Source organism: Rhynchophorus ferrugineus, unplaced genomic scaffold (genome assembly GCF_030347505.1).
Source record: "Rhynchophorus ferrugineus isolate W39M unplaced genomic scaffold, kcgeb_rfMv2 rfM6, whole genome shotgun sequence".
NCBI classification, from domain to species: domain Eukaryota; kingdom Metazoa; phylum Arthropoda; class Insecta; order Coleoptera; family Curculionidae; genus Rhynchophorus; species Rhynchophorus ferrugineus.
This window is the reverse complement of record NW_027472585.1, coordinates 23744088-23760415: the sequence shown is the minus strand read 5'-3', so window position 1 is coordinate 23760415 and position 16328 is coordinate 23744088. Positions and strand designations below refer to the sequence as shown.

Genomic DNA, 16328 nt, shown 5'->3' with positions numbered 1-16328 from the left:
AGGAACCGGGCATCCGTCAAGTGATATAATTAAGTTCTTGTCGCTTCGCCGCAACACAAAATTAACATGGACAGATTTGAAGCTATTACTCTGTATTTTCTAGTCTCTAATCCATTTCTAGGTCTTGTTGACTGCTACTTGTACTTTTTCTACAGCTTTAGATAGAGATATTTAGATATTTAGATATATATTTTGCCTTGATTGCCTTGATGTGTCGTCGACAAATGTTCCAAGTTCTGTTTCTTTTGTTGTTGCGAAATCAGCAGTATAGAGCAAATATAAGTACTGACAATGTCCCTTTTTGCGAGGCTCTAATTTTTCTTTCGAAAATATATGATTCCAGCAGTCGACAATAATTCCGCAGTAGCAATTTGCTGATTTTGTAGATTAATCCCAAATGCCATACCCGGTCAAAAGCTTGTGAGACGTCCAGGAATATTGCAGGGCAGCATTTCTTTTCTTCAAAGCCTTTTTAACGACCGCTACTACTCAGTGCACTTAGTCGATTGTTGAATTGGGATTGCGAAATCCAAACTGAAAATATGGTATAAATCGTTTAATACACATTGGATAAATATACAGACACATAATAAAACTGTGTCAAAGAATAGGTACGTTTTATGAAAAATTATAAGTGTTTGAATTGGCTCTGCGGGGATATGATGAAAGCAATACTTCTTAGAATCCGGAGATATTTCATGGACTTATAATTTTTCGGCTGAACTAGATGCATCTCTAAGTGATCACCTAAAGAATGTCTTCAGAACCTTCAGAATTTCAAGGTGCCTTCAAAGAAACACAGAACGGTCTGTTACAGTGTATGTTTGAAACCATATCATTGAGTATTTGGGTGAGATAGATTAATTCTCCAGCAACACAGTCTGTAATGCAGCAGTCTCAATTCACCGTACATTAAATGATCCAGTATTCATTTTTTTACTAACTTTTTTCTTTGAAGACTATGATCAGCAAGAGCTCAGACTCAGACAAAATCGCCAGAGAAAAAAATGTTATTTGAATTTCAGTGCATCGAATTGATGCACTAAGCCATCTAATCTCTCCGAAATATTTGAAGACTATGATCAGCAAACTCCCATCTAGGAAGGCACAACACTTCGACGGTATCTCTATCACTCAGCTCAAAGAGTTCCCGCATGAGCAGTTCGCAGAGGTGGCTAACATAGTAACTCTATTCATTTGACCGCAATATTTTCCAGCGTCATGAAAAAATGCGCCTTCGGTCTATAGACCTATCAGTCTCCTCAGCTCGAACCCCAAACTTACTGAAAAAGCAATCCTTTGCGTCTCTCAAATTATTCTTGTAACAGTTCGGATTTAAAGCTAATCACTCTGCAATTCAGTTCTACTGATCAGTTTGTACATTTGGCCGATAAAATACTGAAAACCGTTAAACATTTTCGAAAGGTTGATGCAATCTCTTTAGACCTAATCAAAGCCATTGATATTATATAACATGAGGGAATGATTGTTCAGGATGTCAGTGAGATAAATTAGTACATTTATTAAATATGTCTATAAAATTCTTATACTTGTTTCCCACAATACCGTTTTTATAATATCTGTTATTATAGCTTTATGACGGTATTTTGGGCATCTCTGGCAGATTTATTGTCGCTGTCTGGCCTCTAGTTTATTTGGACCCTTATAAATGACTATTGGTTTCAAAAAAAGGTGATTGGCAGATACAGTACAGTTTTATAGTGAGTGTGACATATACACCACCTTTAAATAGGGCGAACCAAGAGGTTCGCAGCATTCCCAATCCCCCAGAAAGCGATTTTGTATAAGATGCTAGTCCGTCCAGTCTACCTCTACGGAGCACAGGTGTGGTACAGGTACGTCTCTGAAAGACAACTTAAACTACTCCCAGAGTTCCAATCCCTCACTCGAATCGGGCATCCCGTTCGCGAAAATTTTCACGAACATGTTCAATGTAAGGTTCTCCTTAGGCGCCTTAGAGCACGATAACAATATGATCAAATCCCTACCCATCCACAAACCCCAGTAGTTAAACCAACTACGACAATCCCAATCGTAACCCAGGGTCTCTGTCACCCGCAAAACACTTCTCTATCCTAAACCCGAAGCGACATCAGCAAAAGACCATCTGGTTTTAGCTGGCCAATCTGAAATAAGAAAAAAAAGGATCGCAGCATTCAGGATTAGTTATTATTTAAGTTAAATTTGTAATATAAGATTGATCCATATGATCGAAGATAGTTGAGATATTTTATAGTATTACATTGTACTGAACTATAAAAATAAGTGTAATATAAGTAATTAAGAAACAGTTTACTTCTATTTAAAGAAAGATAAAGAATACCCAAGAACTAATTGATGTCAGTTTCACGAATCACTGACATCTTTAAGATCGACTTATTTATTTACTTGAACCAGCGTTCCAAAATTTATTTAGTGAATTATACCAAGTAATTCAACAATGATTGCGAAATCTATCCATTTTAGTCAACTCGAATACCTTATAGCCCTGATCAGACCGCTTCTTTTAGGAAGGTCTTTTCAGCTAAAAATAAATTCATATCTCTCCAGTCGGAAACATTAAATCACACGTTCGACAAAGTTACCCATTAGCTCCCGCCTTATTTAATGTTTTCGCCACAAAATATAGATATTATCTCTATATTTTGTGGTTTTTACAGTGGATATTGCAAGAAGAGCGTATTGCGAATTTGAACTTTTCGTTGATGACAAGGCTTTCTTCACAAGCACCAATCAAGTAGGCCATATTCAGGAACAGATAGATGGCATAGTAATGTGGTTAAAATTCTGTCTCTCTGTGTGTCTGTTAAAAAAGGTCCGATCAATCTGAAGAAAATTTGGACAGTCATATTTCATCCTAAAAATAGTACCACGAATCTGTACCTTCAATTCCATGCAAATAAAAATAAAACAATATAATATAAAAAAGATTCAAAACTAATTGTACATGTGATAACATTGCAAGCAAGAATTGTTACATATATTTTATTACTAGCGACCCGCCCCGGCTTCGCACGGGTGCAATGCTGATACTAAATTAAATACACTACAGAAAAAATATGAACGTTGTATATAAAAACATAGCGGCCCGCTCCGACTTTGCACGGGCATAAAATATATATGCCTATGTCACTCAATGAAAACATGATTAAAATCGATCCAGTATTTTTGGTTCATTCATTACTGCCCTTAGCCTGCACGCATTAAATTTGGAGTAAAACAATTCCTCTTCCCTTATACTTACTATGAAGATTTCCTGCTATCTTTGGAATATCTAAATGCATACAATTTTTATTACATTACACATTTTTAAACGCAAATTTTAAATTTGTAATATCTCCGAAAATATTTGTTTAATTTACATGCTGTAAGGAACCATATTGATCTATATTAATTGCACACTGTATTTAAGGTACTTAATTCGATAAGGATTAATGCCGTATTGCTTAAAATAGCTTCGTAAATAAGCCATTTTCTCACGTAAAAAGTAAACAATAAAAATGGTTAATGTGGGTTATCCCTAAAAGATAAACATATACCATCGCGGACTTTTTTGTAGACCTTTTTATGGTGTACAATACTGTAGTACATTAATTTGATCTAACTCGTAGGGTTAGGCAGCGTTTTTGCTAATTGCTAAATAAGCCTAAAAAAATAGGTTAATTTACGACATCACGTTAGAAACCTCTAAAATTAGCAATGTTGCCTTAGTATATTATGCATGTATTATACATATAAACCTTCCTCTTGAATCACTCTATCTATCGAAAAAAACCGCATCAAAATCCGTTGCGTAGTTTTAAAGATTTAAGTGCACATAGGGATATAGGGACAGAAAAGGCGACTTTGTTTTATACTATGTAGTGATTCTGCTATTGTAATTATGTTATGTTATCTAAATTATATTTAGCAATATTAAGAACGTATTTTAATTCGTTTGTATGTGAAGCTATTTCTAGATCTTTTATTGATTGTCAAAAGTAAGTACAAAACCAAATTTAACGAAAGTTTTTTTTTTGGCCTGGAACCGGGTAGGGAAATCCTGTTACGGATACCTGGTCGGGAAGACCCGCAGAAATAAGCGAATTGGACTGGTTATGTGGAGACTGCCTCTCGGCTCATTTTTTTAGTGAATTCCTTATTTATTTTGTGAAGTCAGTTCAATTTTTTTGCTAAAAATTTTATGTTTCTATTTTTAGTGTTGGATATTTACTCAATAAATTACATAGTTATATTATTTAATATTACAATTGGTAGGCTAAGTAAAGATGAGGAAAAAAGAGGAATAAAGAAAAAATAATTGAAAATAAGGAACGCTTCAGGCCTCGGGGTCCGCTATCTAGTCTAGCTGATTTGACAAATGTTCTAACTAGAATAGCAAAAAATTGTTCTCCGGGTCGGGAATCAAAGCTACGACCTCCGTTTGGAAGCTAAATGCTTTAAATTAAACCATTACACAATAGAAGCAGTAGTACAATATAAACAATATTTCCACGATATGCTACAGTTACTGAACGACTTCCAAATTTCGGCCGCATGAGCTCTACGATAACATTATACACAAATATTTGGTTATTTAAGATAAAAAATATGTGAAAAATGTGTACATACAATTGACGGAGAAATCGGCGAACATACATTAAAAAAAAAGAAAAAAAAAAAATATATATATATATATATATATATATATATATATATATATATATATATATATATATATATATATATATATATATATATATATATATATATATAGAACCTCCTCCTTTTTCGAAGTCCGTTAAAGAGTCAAAAAACATAGCTATAAAAAATATCGGTTTTTATAATAACAGATATCCATTAACATTATAAAAACAAAAATATATTTTGCGAACAGTATCATTATATCGATATTTTTTCAACAACCTTTATTTTGTTTTCATTTTACTTTTTGGCTATCGAATGTTTCGAAACACAATGTCGATACTACCCAAGTAATTTCGATAGTTCGCAACTCTAGTTCTATGGTTATGTTTTGTATTATTTGTTGTTGCTTTAGTTATTAATTTGAAAAATTTGCGAAAATAAGAACAAAACATAATTTTTTAACAGCAATGAGGAAAATGAGTAGTGATAGCGACCTTCATGTTAAAATCCATATATTTATTAAAACTGCAAAAAAACAGCGAGATGGATTTGCTAAATATATTATCAATGCAAAAACTATTTAGCTAGCGCCCTATTACATTTGTTTCATGTGTTAGTTGTATTAGTTAAGAATTAAAATGTGAGTAGACTTCTATGAAACAAATTCTGGATTTATATAAATATGGCAAATGAATAATAAAACATTGTATTGGTCCAAGTTGAAGAACCTCAGATATATGACAATAATGAATGATTAAACCCATTGAAAGTAATTTGGAAAAAATGAACAGTAATAACGTGCAGTATGCAAATAAATACTGAAACAAGATGATATATCTAAAGAGGGATTTTAAAACTTAATATGGTTATGTTAACTTCCAACAAATGTTTATAGAGTTTATTAGCACTACAGCTTATTTACAATTTAATTAGGGTCATCTGCACATTCTTTTGACTTTTTTTTATAAAATACCAAGTGCACAGTGGTCATTGGTTTCCATTAATTTCTCCCAGGCACTATGGTTGTTGTCACTAGTATAGTATTTAAATTGGATGACTTCATGATCTTACCTCAAGTGCATTTTTAAAACATATTCTATACTACCAATTAATTAAACATATGTTTTATTATTATAGAGTTTCTTAAGAATACTTAGAAAAACTTCCAGGGTATACTGTTTAATAAGTAGATTAGTTTATTCTCAGGTGTCTATTTTTTGGAGTATCCTGTAAAATTATGTCTCTTGAATAACATATGGTGTAAAACAAATTTTATCACTTAATTCATTTTCACAACCATACCACTAAAAGAACAGATACTAACATATTTTCATAATAACGAAAATATATGTTGAGTGGCACATTCATTATTTTTAATATTTTAGACATCCTGAAAATTATTCTGCTAAGATTCCTTACACATCGACAAGAATAATTCTCATTAAATTCAAATAACTATTACCTGCAAAATCGCTTCAGTTGTAATCCTAATGGATTTCCTTTTTTCCAATTTCGTTCCAATTAACCTCTACTATGTAGTTATAACTTCTATTCCTTGTTCTATTTTCCATGCCTCTCAGATGGTTACAAATTCTAATATTTATTTAATACTTCTTTGCAAGATGTAGTAATGATGTGGATATTGTATTGTATGTGGATGTAGTAAGATGTAACTCTTATGTTCATGTTTTTTGCTCACAAAATGGGTATACAATTTGGCATACTTTCTTTGTAGCATAACCTATACAAAGAAATTGTTTTTGTAAGATGTTTCATGGAAGGTAATTTCTGTGAACAGAAAAAATATAATGTAAATGTGGTTTGTTCTTTTTTTCCTGAAATATTTACCATTGCCACTACAGTAAATAAGAAATGGTTAAAAATAGCTAATAATTAATGCTAAGTTTGTAGAATCAACTCAAGATACAAAAAGCAAATTCACAAGCACTGATATAATTAATTACGAATATTCTAAAAAATATATTACAAAGGATACTTTTTTAATTCACTAAGTTAGCAGATTGGCAGAACTAACAGAAAATATACAAAAATTTAGAAACAATATCATAAGCAAACAAAAATAATAGTTAATATATAACATAAAAATCGTGAAATTACATTTTTAAAAATTATGAATTTGAATGGCTTTTAATTCACAACTGGAGCAAATAATTTGTTAATGTCTACATAATGAAATTTATGCGCGAAAATTCGAAATTTATAGCAATGCGTATGCGCGGAACGCACCAATCATCTACCATATCTTGTTTCTTTCCGTGTAATCTTTTATTAAACGTCAACTGTCATCTGTTAGTCAGTAGATGAATAATTTTCTGAATGTTTTTTCCTTGGTGTTATTTTTTTATTTTAGATGCACAAATATTAGTAAAAAATGTAGTGTTCGGTACACGATGAAGTGACGTTTTAAAATTAATAAAAAATGTGCAATATCAAACGAAACGAATTAATTTAACACTATTTTTACTTTATTGTTTTGGATGGCAGACTGATTTGGAAAATTATGGAAGAACCGAGTGAACATTCTCCAGATTCTGCATCCGTTACTGTTCCGGAATCTCCTCGACCTACCGCGTTTACTATAGACTTCGGAGATGACAAAAAGGTGGACATTCAAAGACAAAAAACTCTAGCCGAAAAGTTTCAACAGAGACACAAAAGAGGGAAGTCTATGTCGAAATTAGAGGATAATAACCTAACCCCATCCAGTGCGACAGCAAAGAAGCATCCTCTATCCGCGAATTTGCCTAGAAAATCAAGTTTTCAGTCGGAAGGTATGTAATATTTAATTTTAATATGATAATGTTGTTTTATTATTAATTGGTAAATATGAATACATGATTATTTGATTGAAGTGTAATTTTAGAAAGTCTAATCGTGAAAATTGCCTTTTATAATGTTATTTATAGATTCTAATAATAATAACAATTATAATATTTGTACATTTATTATTCTAATCAAAGATATCTGAAAGTTACATGCAGAATGTGCACTTAAGCTGACGAAACTTCTGTAGGGGTGTAGAACTCCTTTTATCTAAATTAAAAAAATCCATTAGACATATAAGAGTCATTATGAACATATTTCGCACAAAAATAACTAGGTCATTATATACAAAAATAGTATGTTAATTTTTATTTGGGTGTTGTCCTTTAGTATTACCATTTCTTTATTAGGTTACTTTTCATCAGATGAGAAAGCTGAAAGAAACAAAAGTGCCAAAGCAAACTCAAAGAGAGGCGACTTAACTCTACATTTGAAAAATATAACAAGTGAGAGAATGACGCAGTCTTTCCCAAATGCTGCTCTACCTTCGCTAGCCGACCCAGAACCTTGTGAAATTCAAAATGTGTCCAGCCCAGAGTTTGAGCTGATCAGCCCATTTAGTCCCAATATTAGTCAGGAATTAATTAGTCCAATAGATAAAATAACTTTGTCAAGTGAAGAAAGTATACAACAAGATAATGATGAGGTAAGGAGATAACATAAAATCTAATATTTCCATAAATGTTTTTCATTGATTATCAGAGAACTGCGAATTAATTTTCGGATATTTAAATAAATGGTATAATTTATGCTAAGCTGCATTTAATATTTTATTTCTTCTTTTGTGGCATTTTGCTAATATACAAATAACAACAAATTCTGATATTTCTCTCAACTCCAAAAAATAGAAATTATAGCTAACACTTGTCTAAAGGAAATCACTTGTGTATAGTTTTCAAGTATATTTATTATAGTAAAAATGGAAAACATAACAATCCGCATAAAGCGCGTGTGACATCATTTTGTTCTCAAACATCTCTCAAACTTGCTGGCTTGTTTTGCTCATTTTAATATAAAGAAAAAAATTAACACATCACATTATGTTGAATGTATAAGTTTTACAGAACAAGAATAAAGTTTTTTGATACTCATATACAGACAGTGGGGTGATGATAGTAAACAAAACAAATTAAATCTAACTTCAAGTTTGATCCGCAGCTCTATTGTCAATATATGTTTAACGATCTTAGGTTGTTAAAATTCACTTTTCAAAATTTAGTTATTTTTCATTTATTGGAACGTTAGCAATCATCGTGTTAACTGTTTTAATCGACGTAATACGAATATATAAAATTGAGAACCCGGAACTATTGTTCGAAATAATTAAAAAATTTACACCCGAACATAGAACCTCATCCTTTTTCGAATTAGGATAAAAACATATATCATGGTAACTCATATAAACGCCATTGTTACTTCGTTATGGCTCACACTTGAAATTCTAATAAAAAACACGTTTCCTTACTTAAGAACTGGAATTCTAATGTTGATGGAGATATAACATTTACAAAATGTCCTAGACCTAATTCAAAGTTCTTATATTGAAATATAAGTCACTTTGAATCAAATCGACTATTATATGTTAATAGGATTAAGTAAATGTCTACAACATTTTTTTACTTTAGGTATTTTCGAAAACTTTCGATTGTGATATTGATAAGAAATCCGATAACGTAAGCGAGGCCGGCACTTATACAGTCGATGTAGACCACTATTCAGAAGAACAAAAAGCTCGAATGAGCATCGATAATGAATTTAAAATAGAACAAGTATCTGTACAAAAAAAAACCGAAGAGTACATAAGGAGTTTATCAAATACCAAAACGTTGAATGACGAAGCTGTGAAAATTGCTCCTAGACCTTTCCTGGAAGAAGCCATAGCAGAAATGAAATCCTCCAATGAGAAAACGAAATACATGACGTTACCATTAAAATCGCCCACTGCCTCAAGTGCTAAGCCCTTCCCGGTCAAAGTGTTGTCTCCGATTTTGTCGCCAACCCAAAATTTGTCTTTGGTAGAGACCAACAGAGTGACAAGTAGTCCTAAGAATCAACGAGCTACTGCCAAATCGACCGATGCCGGTACCATAATTTCGGTTACTTCGAGCGGGGTGTTTCGTATCAAGACGGAGGAGGAGCGAAGGCTGGAGAGGAAGCTCAGCTTAAGTAAATCAGATATTCAAGTAGAGGCTTATGTGGATGGGCGAAGTTACAACGAACGAAAGATGAACAATGCCAAATCAAATGTCTACAGGCCCAACAATTTGACAGCGAACATTGTGAATGTGCAGAGCATAGAAATGATTGGGGGGGACACAGGAGGGGTAGTCAGTGCTAGTTTGGTGTTTGGAAAAATGGGCGGCGCTGTAACAGGTAAGTGTGAACGTCTTGATTGTATAGTTGCTCAATAAAAAATAATGCGTATCATACTTGATAATTAATATTATTTAACAGTTATTTTCGTTGATTCTTGCATTTTCGGCAATAAATAAAGCTAATCAAAATATATACAACCACCTAATAAAGTGATTATAAAGATAACTAAAATATGTGAAACGTCAGCTGTGATTTCATGCAAAATCGAAAGTTCATTAGATTTTATGTAATATCTTTTGCTGTCGGGTTATATAGTTATTTAGTTGCAGTAACTTTATATTTAACTTGTAAAAATGTTATACGTAATTCACCCACTTGGCAAGAGAGGAGATACATACATATATATAGAACTTTTGGTTTACAACTTTTTCTAGCTTATGACCTCTAATTATTATAACATAACTTGTCTTGACCGGTACCAACACAAATTGAATTTTATGGGTTGTGGTTTTGAAACATATGTTCGAGCGTTGTGATGCTGAAGAATACCATTGTTATGTTGGCTTGAATTTCGGCTGTTTTTCACTCAGTTCGCTTCTCAAACGCATCAGTTGTAGTTTATAGAGATCAGCATTGATCGTTTCTTCAAATCCTCGAATATGTTTTTAATAATAATTTTTAATTTTAATCAACTTTATTCGGTCTCCTTACCTGTGCATAATTTGTTTTTTTTTACAGCGAGTAGCGGACTGCCTCCCACACCCACTGGAAAAACGTCACCATCAAAAATCCCATCCCCCATACATAGTTTATCACGGCCCCGAAGCCGTAACAGCTTATCGGCCGTGAGTGACGACCTCGACACGGAATTTATCTTGAAACCGACACAAAACTATATCAACACGTTACAGCACAAACTGTCCTTGGATAGTGACCAAGACAGTGATTACGAGCTAAAATACGGCCTTCAGCTGAACAACACCGCCCACCTAATGAAGCAGAAGGCATCGCACATTAGACATAATTCCTTGGACGACAAAGCGATTAACAACAAACTGGAACACTTTCAAAACAAAAATCTGCAAAGCATCGACCAGACATACAGCAATTTGTTAAATCAATATAAGCAGAATAAGGTGGTCAATAAGATAAACAACTCGCCTAGCAACAGTCCGATCAGGCGCTCCAGCAGTTTTTCTAACAGAAACCAAATAAATCAAACGAAAAGCACAAATCTTAATAGTTTACAACAAAAAGAATCGAATTTGTGCGGTTCGCCTAGTCTGGGTAAAAATGGTATCCAGAATAATATTCAGAGAAGTTCTTCCACTGCTTGTATCAAACCTAACTACGGAACAAATGGAAAACGGGTCGAGCACAGAAAAATTGACAGGTGTGTAGAGGATATTGGCCTATCGAGTACTTGATAATGTATTTGTGTGTTCACAGGAATCAATTTGGTGATACGGAGTCTAGTTCTGAAGAAGATTTTGACAAAGAATTACACAAACGTAAAGACCTTGGAAACATCTCCAACACCCGATGCAATCGTACGTTTAGCCTACGAAGAGCTCGATTGGATAACGAAGCAACGAAATTAAAGTGTCCGAACACGCCCGAAATGCGTCGAAAATCGTTTCAACCCGAATCGAAACCCGAACGAGCGATATCGGTCGATCGGAAGTCGATTAAAACGAACGAAGTACGAAAACATCCACCAACTATTACTCAAATATTTTTCTAAAAATCGATCTGGTTTCAGGTTCAAAGTCGTTATCTGTTAAATATTAGTAAGAGAGCTACTCCGCCTCCCGTCTCGAAAGCGCCGCCCAAGGCATCCAGCAGTGCGGTCAGTAAAAACATGGTGAAACCTGGAGCAGGATTTTGTAGGATGGATAGCGGTCGATTGAGCATCCGCAATCTCAAACCGCCCAATACCACTGTTTCTACGAAACCAACCAAAAAGGATGGTAAGTTGTGTTTATCATTTTACAATTTTTAATTCTTTTGATTAAAATAATCTAGCATTTAAACTTTGGTTTATAGTGTTGGTGTTGGTCATAATTGATACATTTTAATAATCTAGAAAATCGTTTTCTATAATCTAGAAACTATTATATTAATTTGGGTATATGCAACTCGCAGTGGAAAACAAAATACATGCATATAACAATATAGTATATCCAATAAAACAGCCAATACACGTCATCAAGATTCATGACGTCAGCACGTCCCTTTTGAACTCCTAATTTAGAAAGCATATTTACCTCTTTACATTCAGTTCTTGTTTCCTTCGTTGCTTTGTTTCCTTGTCAACTAATTTTGATAAAATTAGATTTAATAACTGCATTCTCCTTAATGTATTTGCCATAGTTGCAAAACAGTTAGTATACATTCTAACGAAATGCCCATGTATATTCTTATTATAATTACACACATCTATGCACACAAATATTTCATACCCTACAATACAATTTTACCCTATATTAACTGTATAATCACTTTTAGTTGTTTCCACTCTTATCAACCTGTCTTGATAATTGTCAGCGTTGAATCATAATCCCACATCCTGAAAGATTCATTCAATCACTGTCACCTTCTGAATCACTACTCAACTCAACAACTAAACCGCTAATTTCCAATTTATCTAACACTTGTTCATGATCCCACCATTTGCAAACTTCTCTGTGTCTGATGGAGTCCATCCAGACTAAAAGTGTTATTGTAGGTAATGCTTTTTGCCACACATTCAAATAGTTCTTGCTTATATATCCTTATCAAACTGAATTTCCTTTGTAGTAATTCTTTTCTGCACCCCATATCACTTTAAATGGCTTGAATATATAGTGAAGTCACTGTATATCAATCAAATTTTATTCTAACTTTTACCTTCTTCTACCAGCTTTTATTGTATTTACACTCTTTATTAGAGTCTTGCCAAGAGTGACCTAATGTCCCATTTTGAAATATCCATGTCTCATCTAGATACATAAATTGAAATAATAAATAAACCCTTAATTTTATTACATGCTTTTGAAAATTGCATTCTTTTAAAGGCAATGTCTGTAGGTTCAGTTAAACCTATTCGGGTTATATTTACACTTGTGTACTTTTTACTATTTGTAAATTCAAAGAGCTGCATATCCTTAAGTTTTCTCAGGATATTTTCCAAATTAAGTTTTCTCTGAAATAAATTTATTAAATCATGTTTGTACCACAAAAACTCAACGTTTTTATTCATTTTATAAATTTGATACCGAATAGAGCTAACATCAAGATGATCTTGTTCGCTTCGTATGAGGACGCATTCTTTTCTGTGAATCCAACATTACATTATTTTTCATTTTCTACGAGATTTTAGCCATAGTGCTTGTATTAATAATGAGTTGAAGCTGCACTTTAAAAATTTCCAGTAAAACTACAGCAACTTAATATTTAATTGTGCCAATACTTACGTCTTTAATGCATTTTACTGGCTTACCGTTATATCGTTTCTACTCGAAGTCATTGAGTTGAAGTTTTAATAGTTTTAAGTTCAGAATTCAACGGTAGCCTTAATACTGAATGAGCTGTTCGACCGTCTTCCATGAACGTAGCTGGAAGAATATCTGATGAAAATTTCGTTTTGCGATCGAGTCGTTACCAAAATCAATGCTATTTAAAATTCTGCCAGTTCCATCGTTCATTACCTTCATGAGTATCATAGGTAAATTTTTGCTCCTGGATTAAAAGGGGAACGTTTGTTTGAACGGTTTCTCTCAATGCCTCGAAATCGTATTGGATTTCGCGGTCCAATTCTTTATTAAATGCGTTGTGCATTGAGCGTTATCAGTCCTAAATGTATTAATTATTGCTTAATTGGTAAGCGTCAAGCACATGTGCTCAATTAAAATTGATACTTTATTGTGAATATTTTCGTTCAGGTGAAAATCAACATATTTACCTAACAGAAAACAAAAGTAACAATGTTGTGCATCAAAAATCATTACGATAAATACTATGTTTTTGAAATATATTTTAAAAATTATTTATACCAGTTCGAATTGAATTAATTCATAGCTTAGCCAAGACAACGCCTGTCAGGTCCGCTAGTACACTATGAAAAATGACAGTAAAATATTGTTGTTTACTCCTCACGCTTTGTTTTTTTTTTTTTCTAAAGTCTTTCAATAAATGATTATGTCGCGTCTTTTAGATAGAAATATCAGAAACGATAAAAAGATCAATACTTAATTGATATTTTTTAGAAATATCTTTGTAAGACATAGACTTTGTAAGACATAGAGACTTTGTAGACACATTCAATTAAGTCAATTCTCAATAATTGAAATATTTTTGAGCGTAACATCTTAATCAGACGCACTGAACTTTGCTAGCTGACTGAGATATATAATACCGATATAACTAATATATCTTATCTATAATAAATTATAAAAAGGGAAATAATTCAATTATCAGTAAACTAATAAAGACAACTTTATACGACTTAGAGAGTTGTACTTTGTAATACATCCACGAGTTTTTTAATTTGAAGTTTTATTGTGAAACATCGGTAAAATGTATTTTATACAAAGTATTGTCCATTGATAGCCGATAGTTTTTCCCATCTGTCACGCTATTTACGGATTACATTTCGAAAGAACGATCCATGAGGCTATCCACGAATCGATACATTTTTTGGTATCCTCATAAGAAGTGAAGCGCTGCTCAGGAAGGTCACGACTTTATGTCTGAACCAATAATAATCTGAAGGAGCGAGGTCTGGAGAACACGGCGGGTTGGGTAGCACTTCCCATTTTAATGTTTCCAAGTATGTTTTCACCTGTTTTGCAACATGTGGTCGAGCGTTGTCGTACTGAAGAATAACATTGTTGTATCTTGTATTGTGATCAATAGCGGCCCCCATTGATGATTTCATTAGATTTTAGCAGTTCATAGTATACCACACTAACCTGATTCGACCAAATACGGTGCATTAGCTTGGAGTCATATATTCGGCTTTGCCATGATGTTGATGCATGACTAGATGATCCAGACCACCAGTTACAATACAATGCAAAAACTTTTTCTATTTCGCAGTTTAAGCAGCATTTCACATAAGCGTTTGGAAATGGGTTCTTATGTTACTCCTAATAATTATTTTTGCGGTTACGGATCATCATCAAGTAATAGCTTTAAATCCTCGCCTTCAAAATTTTTTTGGGTGTCGAAACATCGAAGTCGGTATGCACATGTTGAAATCAATAGAGCATGTTTGTCAGAAGCTTCAAACAGCATTCGATCAATCGACCTAAAACGTAAAACTTCAAGGAAAACGCGATACACATTCCGACATTTTCATCAACGCACTGAAAAAACTTTTTTGTTCACACTGTGGTTAAATAACACATATAAAAAAGTGAAGCATCAACTTAAAGTTGATTACAAATGTACCCGATGCGATTTAATACGCAATACAATTTGTTGTAAATTCTTTAAAATTGATGTATAGGCTTTACACGTAAATATAATAGAATTATTTTGTATTTCTTATATCTCCAATGGTTTTTAAACACAATCTATCTGGGGTTTATTTTTAATTATCACGGAAGATTGAGTCGCCGATTTTAACCGATTATTTTTGAGGCTGAGGATTAGTTTTGATTACTAGATTACTATAATTACCAAGTAAAATATCCATATTAAAAACCTAGGGTTTTTGAAGGAGAGTAATGAACTTTTGTTTTGGAATTTCTAAAATGCCTTTTTAGATACAATTCAAACGAACCACTCAAAGGCCTCGAAAAAATGCTTTCAGTGCTTACATTAGTAGTAACACGCAAAACAATTCCCTGGCTTCACCTATTTAAGTTAATCCTCTATAAATTACTCTATGGTGATCACTCGATAGATCACTCTAAACTAGTCTTAGTCCCATAACCCTAATATTCATCCAGCGTCGCAGATATTTGTTAGAGAAGCTCCTTGGGATATAGTGTGTGTTCATTATATTCAGAACTGTTAGTCTGTGTTGTTCTTTATCTTGATAATCAAAATCATTTTAGAATATTTTTCGAGACGTTTACTTACCCCAAGAAAGTAGGACTTCCACTAAAAATATTTCGTATTTTCGAATGATCGGAAATACCCTTCAAGAACATCCCAGATAAACGTCTCGGGGTTGCCAGCTATTCGTTATCGGGTTCTAGTTGGCGCTGCTGGCACTCCGCCCGTGTTCACCATCTGGGATTATATTTCTGGGTATTTTGTAGACCGTTATTCCACTATGTAAAATTCGACATGCCTCAAGGTCGCTACAGTATTAACATAGTGAAGGAAACATTTTATTCATCACAAACACAAATATATTTGATAAATGATTTCTATTTTTGCTAAATAAATTTGTGCCCAGATAAATTATTAATTAATAAGGAATTTGTTTAAATATTTGAGACCTATAATGAGTATGGGCCTTCTTGGATCTAACGCTTACTAACATCTGTTTTGCGGGGAACAGATTGTCGGAGAAAACAGTTCATATT

General features: G+C 33.1%; 1 protein-coding gene and 1 long non-coding RNA gene across 5 annotated transcripts in view; one reads left to right on the top strand and one right to left on the bottom strand.

Moving 5' to 3' along the window:
* Positions 1–5531: 5531 nt before the first annotated feature.
* LOC143198019 (uncharacterized) lies at positions 5532–5858 on the bottom strand. Its single transcript, XR_013006130.1, has 2 exons — positions 5719–5858; positions 5532–5664 (listed from the first exon to the last, which is right to left on the bottom strand). It is a non-coding gene; the product is annotated as an uncharacterized LOC143198019 (long non-coding RNA).
* Positions 5859–6918: 1060 nt separating this feature from the next.
* Positions 6919–16328, top strand: part of LOC143198016 (uncharacterized) — a 26731-nt gene continuing 17321 nt past the window's right edge. For 2 of the 4 annotated variants that reach the window (XR_013006128.1, XM_076406918.1), the window contains exons 1-6: positions 6919–7439; positions 7842–8137; positions 9117–9864; positions 10546–11200; positions 11257–11509; positions 11570–11777. Coding sequence is in view for 2 of the 4 variants with exons in the window: in XM_076406918.1 (XP_076263033.1) it covers positions 7169–7439; positions 7842–8137; positions 9117–9864; positions 10546–11200; positions 11257–11509; positions 11570–11777 (2431 nt within the window). In the remaining 2 variants the exon portion in view is untranslated. The remainder of the gene's footprint in view (positions 7440–7841; positions 8138–9116; positions 9865–10545; positions 11201–11256; positions 11510–11569; positions 11778–16328) is intronic. The other 2 variants (XR_013006129.1, XM_076406919.1) reach the window with 1 other exon arrangement.